General features: G+C 34.7%; 1 protein-coding gene and 1 long non-coding RNA gene across 6 annotated transcripts; both read right to left on the reverse strand.

Moving 5' to 3' along the window:
- Positions 1-2,944: 2,944 nt before the first annotated feature.
- LOC149987999 (uncharacterized) lies at positions 2,945-7,825 on the reverse strand. 5 transcript variants are annotated; one of them, XM_090254633.1, is made up of 7 exons: positions 6,731-7,825; positions 6,484-6,573; positions 6,119-6,319; positions 5,620-5,747; positions 5,367-5,415; positions 4,882-5,074; positions 2,945-4,724 (listed from the first exon to the last, which is right to left on the reverse strand). In XM_090254633.1, the coding sequence occupies exons 1-7, from the start codon at positions 7,461-7,463 to the stop codon at positions 3,392-3,394; spliced, it is 2,727 nt and encodes a 908-aa protein (XP_090110759.1). In that variant the 5' UTR covers positions 7,464-7,825; the 3' UTR covers positions 2,945-3,391. The 5 variants fall into 5 exon arrangements, with proteins under 5 accessions (XP_090110759.1, XP_090110758.1, XP_090110757.1 ...); XM_090254632.1 differs by having other exon boundaries at positions 2,945-4,736; positions 6,731-7,824; XM_090254631.1 differs by having other exon boundaries at positions 5,326-5,415; positions 6,731-7,823.
- On the reverse strand, positions 7,786-9,113 carry LOC149988000 (uncharacterized). The gene is made up of 2 exons (XR_016505704.1): positions 8,917-9,113; positions 7,786-7,964 (listed from the first exon to the last, which is right to left on the reverse strand). It is a non-coding gene; the product is annotated as an uncharacterized LOC149988000 (long non-coding RNA).
- Positions 9,114-21,480: the final 12,367 nt, after the last annotated feature.

Genomic DNA, 21,480 nt, shown 5'->3' on the forward strand with positions numbered 1-21,480 from the left:
AAAGAAATAATCTAAAAAAATCCTATATTACTTAAATAATTAGAAGTAAATAGATGTATATATAAGTAAATAGAAACTTGTTGATGAAATATTATTTACCTTAAAAATATTTAAGAAAGATTTTTAGACAAAGATTAGATAATTAGATTTTTATGAACATGTCAAATGGCTTGCAAATGGATTCAAATCTGCAAGTTTCTTGCTTTTAAAAAGTTGTATGAGAAGTATTTTACAATATAACACTTTAGGCCAGAATCCTAATAGCCTCTAAAAAGCTTACATAAGACCTACTCTATATCTAGTATATATAGAGGCATGACTAAGTCCATCCTTAATCTTCTCAACACCTTTCTTGTATTTCAATCTTGGTTTAAGACTTTCTAATCACTTTGTGTTTAGCAATAGCCATTATAATTCTCATCTATTTTATAAATATCTCTTCTTTCTTTTCTTTCTCTCTTTTTGAGTGATACATAAGTGTATTATTTCTTCAAGGTTTTGGCATGATTCATGTTGTTAACAACTAATATGTATGAAGGTAAGAATGAGGCCATTCTACTTTAAGTCAATACCTTTCATATATTTTAGTCTTGGTTGAAGATTCTCAAGTTTCTTTATAATTAGTAAAAGTCATTCCAAATTCTTTTAATTTTAATTTTTTTTAATTTTAACTTTTTTAATTTTTAATTTTGTTTCATTTAGTAATATAAGACTATATTTATTTTCTTAGAATTTTATCATGATTCATGTCCTTAACAATCAAATAATTTCTTCAATTATTCAAGCCAATGTGATGATTCTTTAAATAACCTTAATCTAAAATATAAACTAAATACATATTTCTTAAAAATATAAAATTACCTATTTGGCAATTATTTTCTACTTAGGATATTTTTAAATGTCTTGTATAGAGAAACACCAAAGATTTATTAATATATATATTGAAAATAATAATTCATTAAATTTTATTAATAAACAAGACAACTTAATGTAACATTTATCTATTATAGTAATGAAGTTTTTTTTCAATTAAAGGTAAATGATGTTATTAAGAAATTAAAGATGTAAAAGAGACTAACATATAAACTAAATAAATCTTAATATTAAAAATATCTTGAAATACATTTTTTTTTTTTTGTTGGGATTAATTGAAGGATTTTATTTATTGCCTAGTTGAAAAGTCTTTTCAAAAATAAGTTCCAACCAAAACATATTGACAACATTATTATACAAAACAAATCCTATAAGAGGATCATTAGAGAAGGATCAAATTAATAATTGAAGATTTTACCTTATAACAACACTAATCACTTCTATAAAACAATATGTTAGAATCTACTTAATAACCAAGATAAAAACCACATAAGAAATCCTTTAATAGATGACTCTTGAAAAAATATTTTTACAAATAGGATGCAAAATTCTCCTATACTACTAAACTTTTAACTAACTACTTTGTTTTATTATTTTAAAATTAAATTTAAAAATTAAATAATTCAAAAGCATGCAAGAATATACTTCAAATAAAACAAGAACAATGTTGACTAAAAAAAGAAGTTAAATGACCTCACCTCATCTGATTTTGTTGACATAAAACATTCCTAAATACTGTAGTACATAAATCTCTACATTTTAGATACACCAAACCAGGTTCAATTACATTTTGATTACATTAAAAACAACTTTACTACTAATTCCAAACAAATGGTTGTGCATTTCTACAGAAAGTTTAATTTGCTTTAATGATTAAACGAATAGTAGTTATGTACTTTAAAAACATTTTGGTCATTAAATCATGTATTTCTGACTGGGTTATTTTCTTCTGATGGTAGCACGGGATTCAAATTTTCTACCGTTCTAATTTGACAAGCACAGGAAAGTGCATCATTGGGATTAAATGACCAAAGTAATGGCATCAGAAGCAGGTCAAATGCGTTCATGGGGGCCGCGGTCACAGCTTAAGGAGCAGTCCTGTCCCATAAAGAACCTCGATTGCCATCAGATCCACCCTGCAATAATTTCCCGTCCATGATCAGTGTCCGTTGCGGTGCCAGCAAGAATCACTGATGAGCTTTCAGGGGGTTTGATAGCTTGCTACAGTGTTGCTGTGAGCTGTGAGCTAAAGTTTGGTACGTTGGGTTTTAAGGAGTGCAAGTCGAGGTAGCCTTGCCATATAGAGGAACAGGATCTGAGAGCAAAAGCAGAGGAGAAGATGTTCATGGGTTCACATACGAGTCCTTGGAACCTATCTGTAGACATCCGATTCAATGTCCACTGAAAGGATTCAGAGTAATTGTGAAAAAAAATGGTCGGAAATTTGTCACCCGCTCTGGCTTCGCATAATCAATCTAGGAAGCAGAATAATGCCACAACGTTAGTATTAGATACCGTGCATGGTCAGGTTGTACATGCAGGAGTGAAGCGCAGATAGATTGTGGGAGGGTTTACTACACATTCACGAATGAGCAAACAGTAATTAAAATTTTAAAACTTTAAAAAGTAGCCGAGCGGGACCGAAGGCACGTCCGCTCACAAGCCTCGAATCAGCAACATACATACGGGTAACCGATTGTGGTAAAGGCCAAAACGAACACACCCAGAGTGAGGACTTAAAGACATCAGCGTCCAGAAAAAGAGGACTAGGCTGACAACCAATATTTAAATTATTCCACAAGCAGCCAACCTATATCGGTCCAGGCCTACCGTTGAACAATCTCTAAATATTACATAAAATCTTGAAATCGGATGAATGTTAGAAAAGCATCACTTCAAATAAAAACGTCGGGTAAACAGGCACCAAACATCATCGTCGAAATAATTCTCCAAAAATATAGAGGATAGGTCAACTGACCGGATTGAGATTAGCTTGAAGTCGAACCAAACCAAAGCCAAATTACACATAAACAACCAGCAATGCATAATATGGGTATTCCAGCTACTGATCAGTCATGCAAATCCTCGCAGAAGATCATAACACATCCCTTAAAAGAAAATGCACACGGCGAACAACTCACATTCACCGCAAACACGAAAACTAAATGTATAAACAATCGTAATAAGCTATAACAATAACCCATCCCCAAACAATTAAATTCCAAAACCCCAATGACTTTAGATCAAATCGAAGATCCAACCAACCCGAACTTCGTCAAAGATGCATAACCTTCCGAACTAACCGAGACATTAAAGAAACACCGATCAACACCAACGACACACAGGAAAAATATTACCCAAGAGTATACACATCCGTATAGAAATTTACGGGAGCCTAAACAAAACACTGAGAACAATATCCAAGAAAATGGTCGATTCGATGTGCATTACAGCAGACAAATGCAGTAAGACATCCAAGCCTCCGAACCAGCCTCCTCAGTCCACCAACCGGGGCTGCTCATGGTACGTGAATAACTGCGCCGCCGAAGGCTCGAAGCTCTGCTCCGGTGCTGCCTGCTCCCCCCCAAACTCTTCGCTCCCTCCCCCACCGCCCACGAACCCCGCCTCTGCTGCCGAGTGCAGCACCTCGTTCATCGACCGGTACGCCTTCTCCTTCGGTGGACATGCCGACCCTGACATGCTCTTCACCCCGTCCTTCGCCTGCAGCCGCTCCCGCAGTAACCCCTGCGCCAGCGACGGGAACCCTTCGTTCGCCAAAAACCGCGCATCCGTCGGAGAAAACCCGTGGTCGCTCGACACCAGAATTGGGTTCATCGACACCAGAAACGCGCCCGATGTTGACTCTCGCCCACCCCCCTGCTGCTGCTGCTGCGTCGACACCGTCCCTACCTCCTTCGCTCCCTTCCCGTCCATTCTCGCCATCTCCGCTCCTCCTGAAACTCGTACCCCTTTCTCGTTTGTCCCCGTGCTCGCATTCGTCCGCCTCGCCCCGCCCCTCCCTGTACTCGCTCCGCTCTTCTTCGTCCCAACCACCCTCGCCTTTCCCGATCCCCCCTCCGCCTGCCCTCCACCCCCCTTCCCACCACCGCCTCCGTTCGCCTTGCCTGCCCCGCTGTCGCTGCTCTCTCCTTGTGACCACGCCTCTCCGTTCGCGCGCTTCTGCTGCTGCCCGCTCTTCTCCTTCCCTCCCCCACACGGGCTCGCTCCGCACCCCATCGCCACCTTCCCACTCTCTCCACCTCCCGGTCGTCGCGACCTCAGATGCGGCCTCAACGCCGAATGCTCCGCCAGGTGCCCTTGGAACGGCGGAGCCCCTTGCAGCCACAGCATCGGCGTCAAGCTCGTCCCCGCCTCTGCCAGCGACTCCGCGGGTCTTCCTTCCATGGTCCGAACCAACCGCGCCCCCTGATCCGCCGTCGGAAGCTTGTGCGCGAACATCACCACGTCCTTCCCTTCTCCCATCGCCGTGTACTCCAGCCGGCTTTGTTGCTCGTCCGACGAGCTCGTGTCCCCGCCTGTTCCGTTCGACGGACACGCTCCCTCTCCCTCCTCCCCCTCCTCCTCTTCTTCCTCCTCTTCCGATGCCGACACCGACATCGCCGGCGACCCTCCCTGCCCCTCCACCCGTCTCTGCTCTCCCTCCACTTTCTTCAGCAGCCGCTCGATGCGGCTCAGCTCGAACGCTTCCCTCTCCTTCTCCTCCTCCAGCTCCGCAATTCTGCTCTCCCGAGCTTCCTTCATCGACTCCAGCTTCGACCGCTTCGCCTGCAGCGCAGCTACAACAGCACGTTTCTTCGCCGCTGCCGCGTCCCGCACGTTCGCCCCTGCAACTGACACCAAACCTTCAACAACAAACACCACACCCGAACCAAGTCAACACACACCATCCCGCCTCCTCCAACCTCCACACCATCACCACGCCCATCCCACAACTTGCCCCTCCGCACACACACACTCATCCCACCAAAAAGGTACCCCGGATCTTACCACCCCCGCCGTTGCCCACCACCTTCGCCAGCTTCTTCGTTCCCTTCCCGGACTTGTTGTGCTCCTTCACTATGTGCGCTCGCAGCTTGTACTCCTGGCAGTACCTCTTGTCGCACCCATCGTATGGACACTCGTGGTAGTCGCCCGTGTGCGTCTTCATGTGCGACCGCAAATTGAAATCCAACGAAAACGCCTGCGCTCCACACCACCATCGCGCCAGTCAGTATCATCATACCCCCTTCCGTCCACACCCACACCCACACCCACACCACCTCCAACACCGCACACTCTACCCACCCCGCTTCATGCCGGACCTGCTTCCACCACCCAACATCCACGCATCTCCGGACCACAAACACTCGCACTCTACACATCCCCCCGCCCCCCTCCTACACCCCAAACTCCACCAAAACCAACCACCAACAAACGGAACGAAATCATCACCTTGCCACACCCTTCGTAAACACACAGAAATGGTTTCTCGCCTGTATGAATCAGGAAGTGACGCTTCAACTTCGACCTCTCCGAAAAGCTCTGCCACCACAAAAAAACAGAAAACACCCCGGTAAGCCCACACCGTTCGCCTTCCCATAAACCCCCCACAACCACACGCTCACCCCATCACTCCGCATCCACAGCCTCCGCCGCACCACCACCAAAATCACAACCTGCCCCACCCAACCTCGCATCATCGCAATGCACTTCATACTCAAAAACTCCACAGTCCAAAGTCACCACCTTGATGCAACCGTCGTAATGACACACGTATGGCCGATCCCCGTGCACCCGCGCATGAGCATACAATGAAGCAGCTTCGACGAATCGCTTCTTGCATCCTTCCGCGTTGCACGCAAATATCGGGCCTGCTAACCACTCGCCATGTCATCACGTCAACACTTCCAGCTACGTCACACAAACACCCACACCCCATAAACCAAACATTTCTCACATCCACAACCCTCCTCCTCACCATACCACACGCTGCACCTAACTATCTCCCACCCCTACCATCCCCACACCACCGTCCCCACGCTGCGGGGAACGTCTTCCTACCCCACATTCCACCACCCCCATGGCCTCCATGCATCCCTCCCCTCGACATCCTAATCCATCCCACCACCGACCGACACTGCGCATCCATCGTCATCATCCAGTAACCCTCTTCCATCAGCCATTTTTCCCCACCCATCCACACGCCGCCAACCACAATGCACACTGTCTCCCACGTTTCCAGTACCGTTTCTCCCGTGACAAGCCCACTTCATGCTCTCCGAATCCAGAACCGCCTCGATCGTCTTCCTCTTCCCGCTGCTCGGAACTGCCGATACCTCCGCCTCGTCTGCCTTCGCCACACCCTCCACTCGATTCCCCCTTCTCGGCCTCCCTCGCTTCCTCGCTGGATTCGCCTCCACAGCTTCCTCCACGCTCATATCCTCACCTGCATCCCCACCGCCACACCATCACGTCAGTCCACCACACACCCCCCCCCCTTCCACTCCAAACCGCGCCAGCTCACACCCCGTCACGACCACCACCGACTCACCCTCCGCAAACCCCTACGCCCAACCCCCCCCCCCCCCAATTTCCAGCTCCGTCTCGAACCTTTAATCGGCTGTGCAAAGTCCCCGCATATATTCGTGATGCTCCGCACACGAACCCGTTTCGGCAAACTGTCGTCCTCCGATTCGTCACCTGCGCCATCCCGACACCACACACCGTCACCTCCCGCATCTCACACCCATTGCATTCCATGCTCAACGCTTCCTGCAATTCACCCCATTCCATCTCAACAATGCACGCAAGCCAGCTGTCCACAAACCGCCCACCAGTCCACGAACGGGCCCTATACCAGGATATCGTCGCTTCACCCCACGATTTATCCGCACAGACCTCGGCTCTTCTAGCTTAGGGGTGATAGGACCTGCCCGTATGCTCGTCTGCCTTTCACTCGATTTCAACGGCCGCCCCCTCTTCCGACGCAACGTTGGCCCTCCCTGCACTCCTCCGCCCTCGGGATCGCACTCGCTCTGCGTCACACTCTTCTCCGCTGCGTCCACCCTATCCCTCGTGCCCTCTGCGCTGTCCGTGTTCTCCCTCTCCACCGCCAATCCTTCCACTCCACCCGAGTAGCTCTCGCTGTTCGCCGCCTTCCCCTCATCTCTCTCATCCAGATTTGCGAACCCATTCTCCGCAACGCTCGCGCCACCGTGCCGCTGTTCCCCCTCTTCCCCCTCCTCCTCGTCGTCTCCATCCTCCTCCTCTTCCTCCCCCGAACTCCCCCCACCCTGCTCTTCGTCGCAGCTCTCCCCGGACGCCTCTCTCCTCTCACTCTCGTTCCCGCTGTGCCCCGCACTGTCTCTTACCTCCACGCCCACGCTCTCACCCAATCCATGCCGGCCCCCTCCCCCGTGCCCGCCTGGCGCTGCCGAATCCGCGCCGTTCTCCCTCCCCACGCCTTCCTCCTCGCCGCTGCAGTTCTCGCCGTCTTCTTCCTCCACGTAGTTGCTGGCTATCTGTTTCAAACAGTTCTCCCCCTGCACTGCCAAGTCCGCCCCACCGGACGCTTCATCCAACCGGTCCATCTCGCCGCACTTCCTCTCCGTCGCATCAATCACAACGTCCGCCACATCATCCCTTCCCGCAACCGGGGCCACTACCAACCGCACACCACCCACCTCCGCGAATCCGTCTACTATCCGCCTCGCTCGTACCCCTCATCACACAATCGTGTGTGCCACTCCTCCCACTTCGTACCGCTTGCTCTGAGCTCCCTCACCGGCGCGGCTTCCTCCGCCCACCCGCTCTGCACCCGTCCAGGCTTCCGCTCAATGTGCTCCGTGTGTACTCCGCTCGCTTTCCGTCCACGTTCCGCGCCAACCAGCGCAAACTTCCCAACTTATCCTCTTCGCCTCAATGTGCCCATTGCCTCTCATGCGCGTCCCTCTACTACGTGCACATCTCGCTCACAACTGCGGACGAGCTGCATCGACCACTCTCCCTCATAATCCACCGGGCTCGCGTCCCACGGGTACCGCGCTCCTCCACGCATCCCAGCTGGGCACAAAACGCCCGGACGATGCTGCCTGCACCAACCACCACATACCACCATCGTCAACATCAAGCGACCACCCTCTGCACCACCATTCCCCCTAATTTCCACCTCTGCACACCCCACCCCTGCGCCAAGAATACTCCTCAAAGCTTCTGCTTGCACACAAAACCACGCGCCAGACATCTCCGCATCCCAACACCCCAACCAGGCCCTCAAAATGCCTCCCAGTCCGCGCACCCCATCATGCTAAGCGATGACCGCAACACAGAAACTAAACAGCAAATCGCCTCTTTCTTCCTGCACACATCACCCCCCTGCTCTAGCACCACTGCTGCCGTGTTCCCTCACACGCCTTCCCGCGACATACTCCACCACGTCCAAGCCATCAAACAAGCCTCCAATCAACCATCTCACGATGCTGCAATTCCTCTCACACGCCAACAACGTCACCAGTTTCCGCACATTAGGTCACCGCAACCAATCAGACACTTCGCGTTCCGACTCTCTAGCGCAATCATGCAACCGCACCCACCCACCCGTACCAGCTCCATGCCAAATCGCCACCCTCCCACTCACATGACCATCAAGGACGCGTCCTAAGCTTGCATAACAACGTGCGCTCCTCACACAGCGAAACCGCATGTGCCCACTCACAACCCCTTCTCCGCGTGCTGCTTCGTCGACTGCGCTTTCACCAAATGTACCCGTTTGCCCCCGACTCTCGTCCCATCCTGCGCCTCTCCCACGCTCTCGCCCTCCACCATCCCAAATGCCAACCCCCCCTCGTAGCAATCCCAGCTCACTTCAACTCGCACACAACCGCTCCATCCCCCCTCACCCGTCCTACCCTCACTGCTTGCTCACCCTTCCTCTCAGAAACAGGACGTCCCCCACCACAATCCGTCGCAGGAACTACCAACACCACCCCGCCCTCGGTGCCCCTGGCAACCTTATCTACTCAAATCTCCTCAGCCGAAAATTACCCCCGCCCAGCCGTTGAAGCAGTCGCCCTACTCCCTTCCGTACACTGCCACACGCTAATCCTACTCCCGCAAGCACCCACCACGGCAGCCCTGATCATGGGAATCCGCCCCGCCCATGTAGCCATACAATTGCGCACAGAGCCCAGATCTGCGCGACAGCGGCAGCGACGCCCTGTGCGAGCATCGATGAGGAGTAGTAGTACCTGGCGCGCCGGAGTCGTTCTGGAGAGCAGCCCACACGCGATGCTCCTGCTGGACTCCCCAGCGTCATGCCCGACGGCGAACTCCCTTCTAAACCTGGTCCAGGCTTATGGGTTGGGCGCGCTCCCGAACACTCTGTGGTGCTGCCTACAGGCGACGCTAGGCGAGGCAAGCAGGGGGAGCAGACGGCGAGGAGTATAGATGCAGAGAGAGAGAAGCTCAAGGTCAGGCCCAGGCAGGGTAAGATGGAAGGCGAGGCACTGGGCGTGGAGGAGCATCGTCACTGCGGGTGACAATGCCACAGTGCCTGTGCACTCACTCAGTGTTGCTGTGAGACTGGTCTTCTTCTTCAGTGGACTCTCACTCGTTCTGTCACTTAATGGCCCCGATTCTGATCTTCGTTGGGGCTGGGGCCCTGTAGTACCTTTTCCATCCTGGTGTACGATAATGTCTTTTGATTTCACCTACCTTTCTGAATTCGTCTCTTTGTTGTTCATGCTTTTAATTATTGGTTTTTTAATATTGTTACCATTCATGTATCGATGTACGGATGTTTTTTCTTGTGCGTTTAATGTTTGTGTTCTGGGTAGTGATGATTTTTTATATATTTGATGTATTACTTATGTAAAGTATATTTAATTCTACAACTCAAAGAATTTGTTAAGATACTCTGCTGTAGATTTTTTTTTATAATATTAGATTCTTTAGCAATAATGATCTTTTGAAATTACTGTTATGGTAGTATTTAGGTTCTTTGGTCAAGATAATTTAGGAATGTTTTTTATTTTTTTGAATTTTTGGATCAGCTTATCTCTTTGCTATGGTTTATTTTATTGTTAGTATAGTCTTATCATGTACTTTTCAAATTTTCTAATGATTTTTTTTTAAAAGCTACAAGAATAATTAAATATATAGATTGTTTTATTATTAGCATCTTTTCTAATTATCTATATATATATATATATATATGTATGTGTGTATGTGTGTATGTGTATTTTGGAATTTTTTAAATGTTAATACTTGTAGTGATGCATGAAAAAATATATATATATTTATATATTTTTTCATTCTTCTTTAAGTGTATCATAGACATACATATTTATTTAGATAAGAAGTGCTAAGTAGAAGGTAAATGTAGATAGATTTGATATTATCTTGTGGCAAAGCTTTTTAAAAGATTTATAGTCACATATTTGATTTTATACATAATTATTGTTGATTGATAGATTAGAAACTTAGCCAATAAGTTAATTATGTATTACACATGTAAATAGCTTGTGGTACAAGCTAAAATTGTGGCGTGCAAAGAAGAAACTTGTTTTGTAAGTTAAGACATGTGTCTTGCAAATTGGACATATATTATAGATCTTATAGGACATCTCCACACAATTCTTAGTTGATAGTATATATAGAAGCAAGAGTAAAACCTTCTTCACTTTTGTCAATGCATTTTTAGTCTTTAATCTTTAGTCTTATTTCAAGTCTTTTTAGTCTTTTTGTCTTTGGCAATAGTCATTATAGTTTTAATATTATATTAGTTTTGAGTGAATATCTATTCTTTTAGAATTATACAAGAGTGTATTAAATTTTTGGATCTTCAAGATTCATATCCTTGATAATTTGACAAGAATTCTTATTAATTATTCTTGTCTTGTTTTTAGATGTGAGTGAACTGCCCTACTTCTATTGTTGTATTTTGAAGCTTGTGGACTATCCACCTTTAATTTAATGTTTTAGTTCCATAATAATAATTTTTTTCTAAAAGAGAGTAGATTATCCTTCTTTGTAGAAATTTCATTTTATTTTAGAAATTACGGATTATTTTCTTCTAATTTGACTTATAGATGTATTTAAGTTGTTTATGGAAGAAAACATTATTAATGCTACTCTCAACATAAGTGAAAATAGATCTACAGTTATTGTAGATGTTTACAAGCTTATCAACATTCTTACAATAGAAATCTCACATATCTCTAATGTCAACTATAGAAATAGTATTTTGATATCTATAGGAGAAATCAATAATAAAGTTTAAAATTTATGCCAAGATGTTGTGCAATTCAAAGAAGCAAGTATATCAAGTTGACAATTGAATCCAAGAAGTCTTGCTACCATAAGTATGAAAGAAATAAAGATAATTATGCCAAAGAATTTTGATGGAATAAAATCAAAGTTTTAAAGATTTTGACAATAAGTAAAGCTCAATCTAAGGTGGCAATATTTTTTAATATTCTAATGGATTTACTCAAATTTGATTCATAGTTATAATTTTATCTTAAAATATTTTTTCTTAATTTGCACCTTTGATGAAAAAAGAATTGAGTTTCTTTTATCATCTAAATTAATTCTTAGAAATATTATTGACCTTATTAAGAGAAAGTGATTGAAAAAAAGTAGTAGTGAACAAACTTGTATTTTTATGAGAAAGATCATATTCAACCACCATACATGATGTTGAATTCCAAAATCTTGCTTGCAACTTGGATTGGAATAATAAGAATTTTATCAATTAATTTTGATACATATTAAAAGATAATGTCAAAGATTTATTATTGATAATGCCAAAAGTAAAATCATTGGACTAATTTATTAATCAAGCCTTTGCATGTAATAATTGACTCTTTAAAAGATGCCAAAAATAAAGATTTAATTGGAGTGGTAGAAGTCAAGTCATGGCAATAACTTTTAATTTTTTTGAAGCTTATTCATCAAGGTTTAGAATCTATGCAAATTAACATAGTATATTTCGAATTTCTTTCTCAACAAGAAAAGACTTGATGCTATCAAGAAAGGTAGTGCCTATACTATGGAGAATCTAAACATATTACTCAATATTATCCAAAGAAGCAACACAACTACAAATAAAGAGCATGGTTGCCAAAAAAGATAATATATTAAAAAATTAGTTTCTCCAAGTACAATAGAGATTGTGCAATTGAAATTTTATACAATACCTAATAAAGATCTTATCCTCTCCTCAGATCCTTCACCTTAATTTATAATAGAAATTTATTTAGGACCAAAAAATCAAAAAGACTTAACTTTTTAAGATTCAAAAGTCTCAGCCTATTTTATAAATAAAGATTTTGTAAAAAAATAAGAAATATATTTAATTAAAAAAATCAAACATGTGCTCATAGAAATAATAGATGATCATTTGTTATCTTTTAAAGATGTCATCCATGAAACTATTTTTTTAGATGTAGCAATTAGTAGTCATAATAGCTTAGTAATATTTAATGTGATTAAATTTCCTTCTAATTCAATTATTTTAGGATTATTGTAGCAAAAAAAAATATAATCCTCAAATAAATTGGATTTTTCATAATCTAGATTTTTTTTTAGTTTAACTGAGGATTTTTTTAGTTAAATAAAAATCCATAAGTTTAATATATCCAAACCTTTATTGATAGGTGTGAGAACTTTTATGCATGTTGCAAAAAAAGGGTCAATTCTTGCTATATATGCTATACCTATTTTTGATAGAATTTTTTTTTCAAGTGGCATTCCAAGCCAATACCAAGATTATGAAGATGTTTTTGAGAAAAATAATATAGATATTCTTCCAAAGCATTGTTCTTATGATTGTTCTATTAATCTTTAAGAAAAAACTCAACTACTATTTGAACCAATCTATAGTTTTTCACAAAATAAGTTGACTATACTTAATAAGTATATTGATAAAAACTTAGCTAAAAACTTCATACACCATTCTAAATCTCTAGCATGAGCTTCCACCTTATTTGTAAAAAAAAAAAAAAAAAAGAAAAAAAAAAAGATAAATCTTTGTAAGTGTCTAGACTATCAAAGATTCAATTTGTATCAAGAATTTGGAAAATCCTTTTCAAGTTTTTAAAGATGGACATAAAACTAACTTTGGCATTTCATCTCTAAAATGATAGATAAACAAAGTATATAAACTAAGTTATGGAGCAATATTAGAAGTGGACCATCAATTATTAACAAAATAATTGGATAATTCTTTTATTATTGGCATAGTTTGCTTATAATAATATAGTATATTTTTTATACAAAAAATATATTTTTTTCTAATTATAATTATTATCTATAATTTAATACTTTTTATTTTTTAAAAGTTAATAATCCTTCAATAAAAGTTTTGGCAATTTTTTTATTTGAGCCATATATAATAATGAAGATACAATTAAAAGAAACTCAAAAAATGACAAAAGACCAATGCACATGTCTATTATAAGGAACAACTTTAATTTCATGTTGGTGACAAAGTGTAGATATTTTGTCAAAATATCAAGACTAGTTGCCCTTATGATAAGTTGGATTACCATAATCTTATAATATTTCTTATTTGTGAACAAATCAATCTAATTCCTTATCAAATATACCTATGAAAGTCTATGAAGATCCATCTTATATTCCATTTGCCTTTTTTTGAGTTATATAAGATAGTGAATATCTTGGAAAGAAGAGAAATGTTACCTCTTTTTATAGAAGTGAATAATAATTAAGAGTTTGAAGTCAAAGAAGTCTTAGACTCAAGGTGGCACCAAAATATGTTGAAATATCTTATTTACTAGCATGGATATAATATTAATAAATACACATAGGAGCCAACTAATAATCTTGCAAATATAGCAAAGAAGGTTCATGCTTTTTATTAATAACATCTATCAAAACTAAGATGAAGAATAACAAATCTTTGCTATAAAAGAAATATAATTTAAAAAAGATTACAATTTATCTTATATCTTTGTTTGTGGTTTATGTGTATTTGTAATCCTAAAGAGATAGAGAATGAACAACCAAAAAATTTAATTCAAGAGCTATCATTTGTTGACTTACCAAACAAGACATTTCAATTGTCATAAATTTTAAGATAATATAATCAAAATGAAGATCTTTAAGAGCAATAAAAAAAATCAATTATATAGTGAGATACAATGTATTTGGTATCACAACCTTGGAAGGAATCTCTAATATTTTGTGATTTTATTGGAAGAAAAAACAACTCTTAATGGTCTTAGAAATGTTTTGTTTGAAAGGAGTTATAAAAGCCTCAACAACGGCTAAATAATAATGTAGTCTTGTCATCCTAGAATGAGACATTATTGATGGTTGAGAAGACGAATCAACTATCTTCAAAGAGAACAAAGACTACAATATGTAACAAATACAATTTGCCGCATCTTAGACTTCTTCAATATATGAAAGTCCCTCCTTATAGAACTTGTTTTTAGAAGGGAGGATAATGTCATGGTGTCATATCATATAAAGTCTCGCTTAAAAATACATCAAGCACTTGATTATAGAAGGTAAAAACAATTACAATAATAAGTCTTAACAACTTTAATAGAATCATATATAAATAATAATTAAAGCTTAACAAATATAATCAAATATTGATTAAGTCCAATTAAATTTTCAAATAAATTATAAAAAAATATAAAAAAATCCTAAATAAATCTTTATTAGATTAAAATCAAAATTTAGAAAAATTTTAGAAAAATCCTAATCAAAATTTAAATAAATCCTAAACAATTCTAAACAAACTCTAGACAAATCTTAGAAAAATTCTAGTCAAATCTTAGAAAAACCTTAATCAAATCTTTAAAAAATCCTAAACAAATCCTAATCATATTTTAAATAAATATCATTTAAATCCTAAATAAATCCTATACAAATCCTAGATAAACCTTAATCAATTCCTAAATCTTAAATAAATACTTTATAAATCTTACAACAAATTGAAATATTAATAATTAATAATCAAAGTAAACACCAATATCCAAGCATATTTTAAGAATGCTTCTTTCTTCAATCTTGATGTTGATTTTTAAAGATCAAATCTTGATTTTAAGGCTAGCTTCCTTCTTCAATCTTGATGTTGATTTTTCTAAGCCAAAATTTCTTAATTCTATTATTAAATACCTCTCAGAATTCACATATATGTTGAAAATAAAATCTACTACGTATATATATAAATTTCACTTCAATTCAACTAGTGAATTGATAAAGGTCTTAGAAACCTTTATTAATTCTCAAAATCCTATTTTTAAACTCTTAATATACTTGAACTTCAATAATCTTAAATCTAATTAATTGATTATGCTCAAATTTATAAAACATGATAAGAACAATTATAATCACAAATCTACAAATTTTTACTTATAGATCTATTACCAAACTCACAAAATTCTTTCAAATGTAAATCTTTTTTTATTTCAAAAAAACTAGATTCATTAAAAAAAATCTTACCTTTGTAAAGATTTTATAAAGTCATTTCAAATTCAAATTATCCAAAATCAATGCTCAAAGAAATTATATAAAATCTTCTCTTAAATTTCACTCTTTGATTTGTAAAAGAATCTTGGAGTTTCCATAGGTACATGGTTTTGTTCTTTGGAATCTCATTTCAATCCAAGTTGACAATTGGTCCTCTCTAGATATTAATTTTTGGTAATTTGAGATAATTTTTATTTTAATCAACTCCTAATTCCTTCTTATATATGCTTATATTCTTTATATTTCTAATCTATCTTATTTTATCTTATTTAAGGTTCTATAAAGTAAATAGAATCTATTTTTATAAAAGATAATTTTATTACTAATAGATTTTATTACCTATTCATTATTTATCTATATTTTTATTATATTTTTTTAATTAGGTTCTTTTATAATAAAATATTCTCCTTCTTCTTTCATCTAATATCCATATTATTATATGAAAATGGACAAACATATTTATTTAGATAAGAAGTGTTAATTAGAAGATAAATATTGATAGATTTGATATTATCTTATGGCAAAGCTTCTTAGAAGTTTCATAGACATGTATTTGACTTTATACATATTTATAGTTGATTGGTAGCTTAGAAACTTAATCAATAACTTAGCCATTTATTGCATATGTAGATAGCTTATGCTACAAGCTAACAATGTGGTACATGTTGTCGGGGTAGAGAGAATTTTATCAAAATCCTAAAAATAGCTTCAAATCCTTGTTTACATATACCTATGTATAATTTTCTTTATATCTCACAAATTAAGTATTCAAATACCATAAAATTTTGATATTTTTTATCTAATAATACACACTTTTAAAAATTTTGAGCTAAAAATTCATTCAAAAACTCAAGATATGATTCCAATCATTACTATCAACAAAGTAACTCACTTATTGCTTTTGAACTACATGTGTTGTCTTTAACGCTCTATAACTCCTTCATACAAACTTTAAATGTAGAAATTCTCTCACAAAAGTCATAGATCTTAAAATCCTAAACCTCTTTGTATCTTCAAAAGCATAATAATATGTCTTAAAAAGACACCTTAACTTCAAATGGCTATAACTTCATCATCCTAACTCCAAATTCTCTAAAATTTGTACAAAAAATTTAACTCAAATTCTAAACCTTAAAATCTTTACTTTTGATTCTTAAATATCTCTTTTGAAGTCGCCAAAATTCATATTATCATCATATACAGCCTCCTAAGAGCCTATTATGTATAATTTTTTACCAATAAGGATGAAGATCTTCACTTTTTATCTTTGTCCATCCATACGTTGCTTTCATCCCTCCAAATAAGTTTTTTAGAGGTTTGGATCTTCATCTTTGAGTTCCAATATTTTCATTAAATTTTATATTAAATATCTAAATTTTATATAATTTAATACTATAATAAAAATAGATAAATCTCAAAATAAATTTTCTTACATCAATTCTCTTTAAATTAACTTACTAACCACTCTAATGCACATCAATAATTATAAATATATTATATGTTTTAATTAATTTTTAGATATTATGAATAATTATAATATAATACCATATAAGAAACTTGTCTTGTAAGTTAAGATACAAGTCTTGCAAATTGGACATGTATTAAAGGTCCTGTAGGACATTGCCACATAGTTCCTAATTGATAGTATATATGGAGGCAAGAGTAAAGCCTTCTTCACTCTTGTCAATGCCTTTCTAGTCCTTAGTCTTATTTCAATTTTTTTTTAGTTTTTTTGTCTTTAGCAATAATCATTATAATATCAATATTATACTAATTTTGAATGAGTATCTATTATTTTTGAATTATATAAGAGTGTATTGAATTTTTGGTTCTTTGACATTCATGTCTTTAACAAAGTGATGCATACATTTTATTCTTATGTGCAAACTTTGCTTATAATAATCTATAGTAATTCTAAGTATTACAATAATAGAAAATAATGCCAATACTTTACAAATTAATTTTAAATGAAATAAATGATATGATATAAAATCACAAGATCTATAATCAAAAGATATAATTTTTTTAAAACTTCAGCATTCAAAATTTGTATAACAAACCTAGAACCTCAAATTTAGGGTTTAGAAAAATAATCTTGTTTACATTTAGAAAGATGAAAACATATAAGATATGAACAAATATATGGGATAATTATAAAATTACTTATGAATACATTCATAATTATTATTGCCAAATTCTATGTTATTATATACTTAAAAGTAACACAATTAAATATTTTTTTATGAATCTAAAGATAAGTGGAATTATTTTAAAATAATCACAATTTTAATTTAATAAATTCAATCGGATGTTTCAAATTAAGTATTGCATTTATCAAGACTTAATTATTAGAAGTAATAATTAAATATATCTAAAGCAAAAATTAAAATTCTAAAATAATTTTCTAAAAACATGAAAAGTCTTTAAAATTTTATAAGAAAAGTCTAAATTAAAATTTGACATGATTTAGAATTACTTCGTATAAGGTTATTATTGATTATGATATTTATATTTAAGTATTGTTTATTTCATTGAACTTCACTAGAATATCTTTGAAAAAAACAAATTTTGAAATTTTTGTACCTTTTGTTTGAGAAATAAATTTAATATATATATAGTAAATATTAATGTAGCTTTTAAAAATATAATAATTGATGTTATATCACCTTTTTGATAAATATTTTAATACATATGTATTATTTATAAAAATTTAAAATCTTGGAAGTAAATATTTTTAAAGCATTTTTTGAAAATACTTGATATTAGATAGTATATAAGTATTTGAAAAACATGTGTAATAAGAGATTAAAAAAAAGTTACCATCAGATTTTAATTAAATTATACTTATTTCTTTTATATCAAATCCAATTTTTTTGAATTTATTTCAAATATTAATTTGATATCATAATTTGAATAAGTAATTAAAAAATTATGAATAATTTAAATATATATATATATATATATATATATATATAAACCATATGTAAATAAGATATCAATTCTTACTATTAAATTTGAAATATTTTTGACCAAATTATTTTTTATAAATTTAAGTAGACTTATGATTTTTTATTTAAAAATTATAAATATACACGTAAAAATATATATTTAAATTATTAAAATAATAAATTATCAATATAAAATTGTTTTCTAACATTTAATTATATCAGTTTTTGTAAGTATATTTACTACTTAAATTAATAGAAGTAGATAGAAGTAGGTTTTAATAGATTCGATATGGTAACACTTTATTAAAATAATTTAAAAAAAGCTTCTATGTACAAATTAGATCTATATATGTCCCATAAAGCTATAAAAAACTTTTTAAGAAGTTTTATGTTTCATTGAAGTGACATAAGAAATATCCTTTAACTTGAAAACTTTGCCTACAAGGATTGTTGTTTTTGAAGAAATTCCACGTTATTTTTTTATTATTGTTATTTTTTTTCTATTTAATATATATAGAAGCAACACTCAGGTCATATTTAAACTTATCAATTCATTTTTTGTACTCTAGTATTAATTGAAGTTTCTTTAGACTTTTATACTTGGTAATAGTCATTTCTATATGTTATTTTCTTATAAATATGTTTCCTCTTAGCAATGTATTTGATAAAATTTCTATATATATATATATATATATATATATATATATATATAAATATATATATTTCTTTTTTTCATAAAAATTCATATTTTTGATTAAAATGTGAAAAAAAGAAGATGAAGTATATCATGTTTAGATACCATTAAGTAGAATCTTGTTTTATTGGTATATTTAAATAACTTATTTCTTAAATACCAATCTACTTCCACTCCAAATAATTAGTCTTATATTATAAGCATATCTTGTAAAAAATACTATTAAAAAATATAATTCTATAAATTTTACATATTTAATATTATTCTAATATTTACTCAATTTTTAAGTTCTAAAAATTATTCTTCTTTAAAAGATTGGTATATTCTAAATCATTTTTTGTTTAAGATTTTAAATTATATTTTATTTTATTGTATTTAATATTTTCATTTTTTATTAAGAAGAATAAAATTACATCAATATTTGCAACAAAATTTAAAATAAACTAATAAACAAATCTAATAACTTATTTGTACCATATTTATATCTTACTAACATAATTTGATATTAGTGGAACATTTTTTTGTACTTTTCTTTAAAACATTATCAGATGAATATATAGAAAATGTATATAAAACACATTTCAAAGATATACTTTTTAAACTCAAAAATAATTTTTGGTATTTTAAAAATTTACTTATTTTAGAAAAATATTAAATTAAGCAAATAGTAGATATTATTACTATTGAAAAAATTATTATTAACACTATGTGCCTTATTTGACCAAAAAACATTTGACAACATCCAATTCTAAAAATAACAAACCCACCATGCTTTGGATTAAGTATTGATATTTTTAGCTATGTACATGAGTCAACATAATAAGTTTTGATTGTTAGTATCTATGTTTGAAAAATATCAGTTAAATATAGCATTTACTACTTGATGTCTGTAACTGTTTTAAAGCTTTACAAAAATATTCAAAAACAAAAAAATTGTTTTGTTTAATGTATATATATATACACCTGTCAAACTTCTTGTTAAATTTAATGTGTATTGCATAATTATTTTATATTTATTAGTTTTACTAGGAATGTTTTAGGATAAAATGTAATAATTCAATAAAAAAATAATTGATTTAAAATAAAATAATCCATTGTAATAAGTGATCTGATTTTATTTAGAACAATTAGATAATGGCATCTCCTTATAAAGTGCATGCAATATATATATTTAAAAATTTAATTCACATAAATTTTTATTAAATGAGTTTTTGAAGCCCAAACAAAATCAATAGTAATTTTTTTAAAAAAATATTTTTAATTACAATCATTTAAATTATTTACGTAATTATTAATTATGAAAATATAATCAGTTACTTGTGTATATGAAAACTTGCATATATACAAGAACCATAATTAAAAAATAAAAATTTTATTTAATTATTCATTATCAAATATATTACAAAATATAATTAAGAATATAGTGATTTTAAAACAATCAAAGTTTTCAAAAATAATTATGATTTAAAATTTTAAAATTTTAAAATAATACCCTTTCTCTCATGATTATTTATTTTAAACCTTTATAGTTTTATGGTACATATTTGAGTTTTTTTCCAACAGTTTTAAAATATCTTATAAAATTATTTGTCTAATCTTAACTTCAAAAATATATATCAATAACTTAAATATGTATAAAATATTTCTTAAAATATTTCTAACTATAAAAGAGTAAACCAATTTATATCTAAACCACAATTATAGACTAAGAACAAATAACATAATAAATAGAATAAAATATAATAAAATACTAGATTGGAATCAAGGTTAGGTAATAATAGATGATTGAGGCATTTCTTCGATTGTTCATATTTTGCCTAAGCAAAACAAAATTACATTTATTTTTCCCCTTAATTGTATATAATGACAACCAAGTTCTAAATTTGTTTCAAATGAGATTGCTAAATCCATGGAATGTCCTGTGAGTTTTAAGAATTTCTATGAAAGACTTGGAATAACTACAGGAGAGTATGAAAGTTTCCAAATGAGTAGAAAAGTTATCAGTAGTCTATCAAAAGTCTTGGAATCTTATAGAAATTTTCATCACGTGCAAAATCTTCTAGTTCTAAATTTGTTTTTGTTTTTGTTTTTTTGTTTTTTTTTGTTTTCTTTTTCTTTTTCTTTTTCTAAAAGTAATATGAGCATTTCTGAGGATATATAAGTTTTATTAAACTTTTGATTAAAAAAAGATGATTTAAGTTTTATTTTTTAAAAAAGTTTATAAAAAAAAATCAATTATTTTATTATAGTATAATGTTTCACAGATTATTTATTAATAATCCAATATTAAAACTTTTTATTTATTAAAAAATATGTAATTCTCTTTCAAACTATTAAACACAAACCTATTAGAGATTTTTAAAATTACACATAAGCATTAAAAACATCATTTGATATATATATATATATATATATATTCATACATACATACATACATACATAGTGTTATTATATCATAAT

Source organism: Physcomitrium patens, chromosome 12, assembly GCF_059467195.1.
Source record: "Physcomitrium patens ecotype Gransden chromosome 12, ASM5946719v1, whole genome shotgun sequence".
NCBI lineage: Eukaryota > Viridiplantae > Streptophyta > Bryopsida > Funariales > Funariaceae > Physcomitrium > Physcomitrium patens.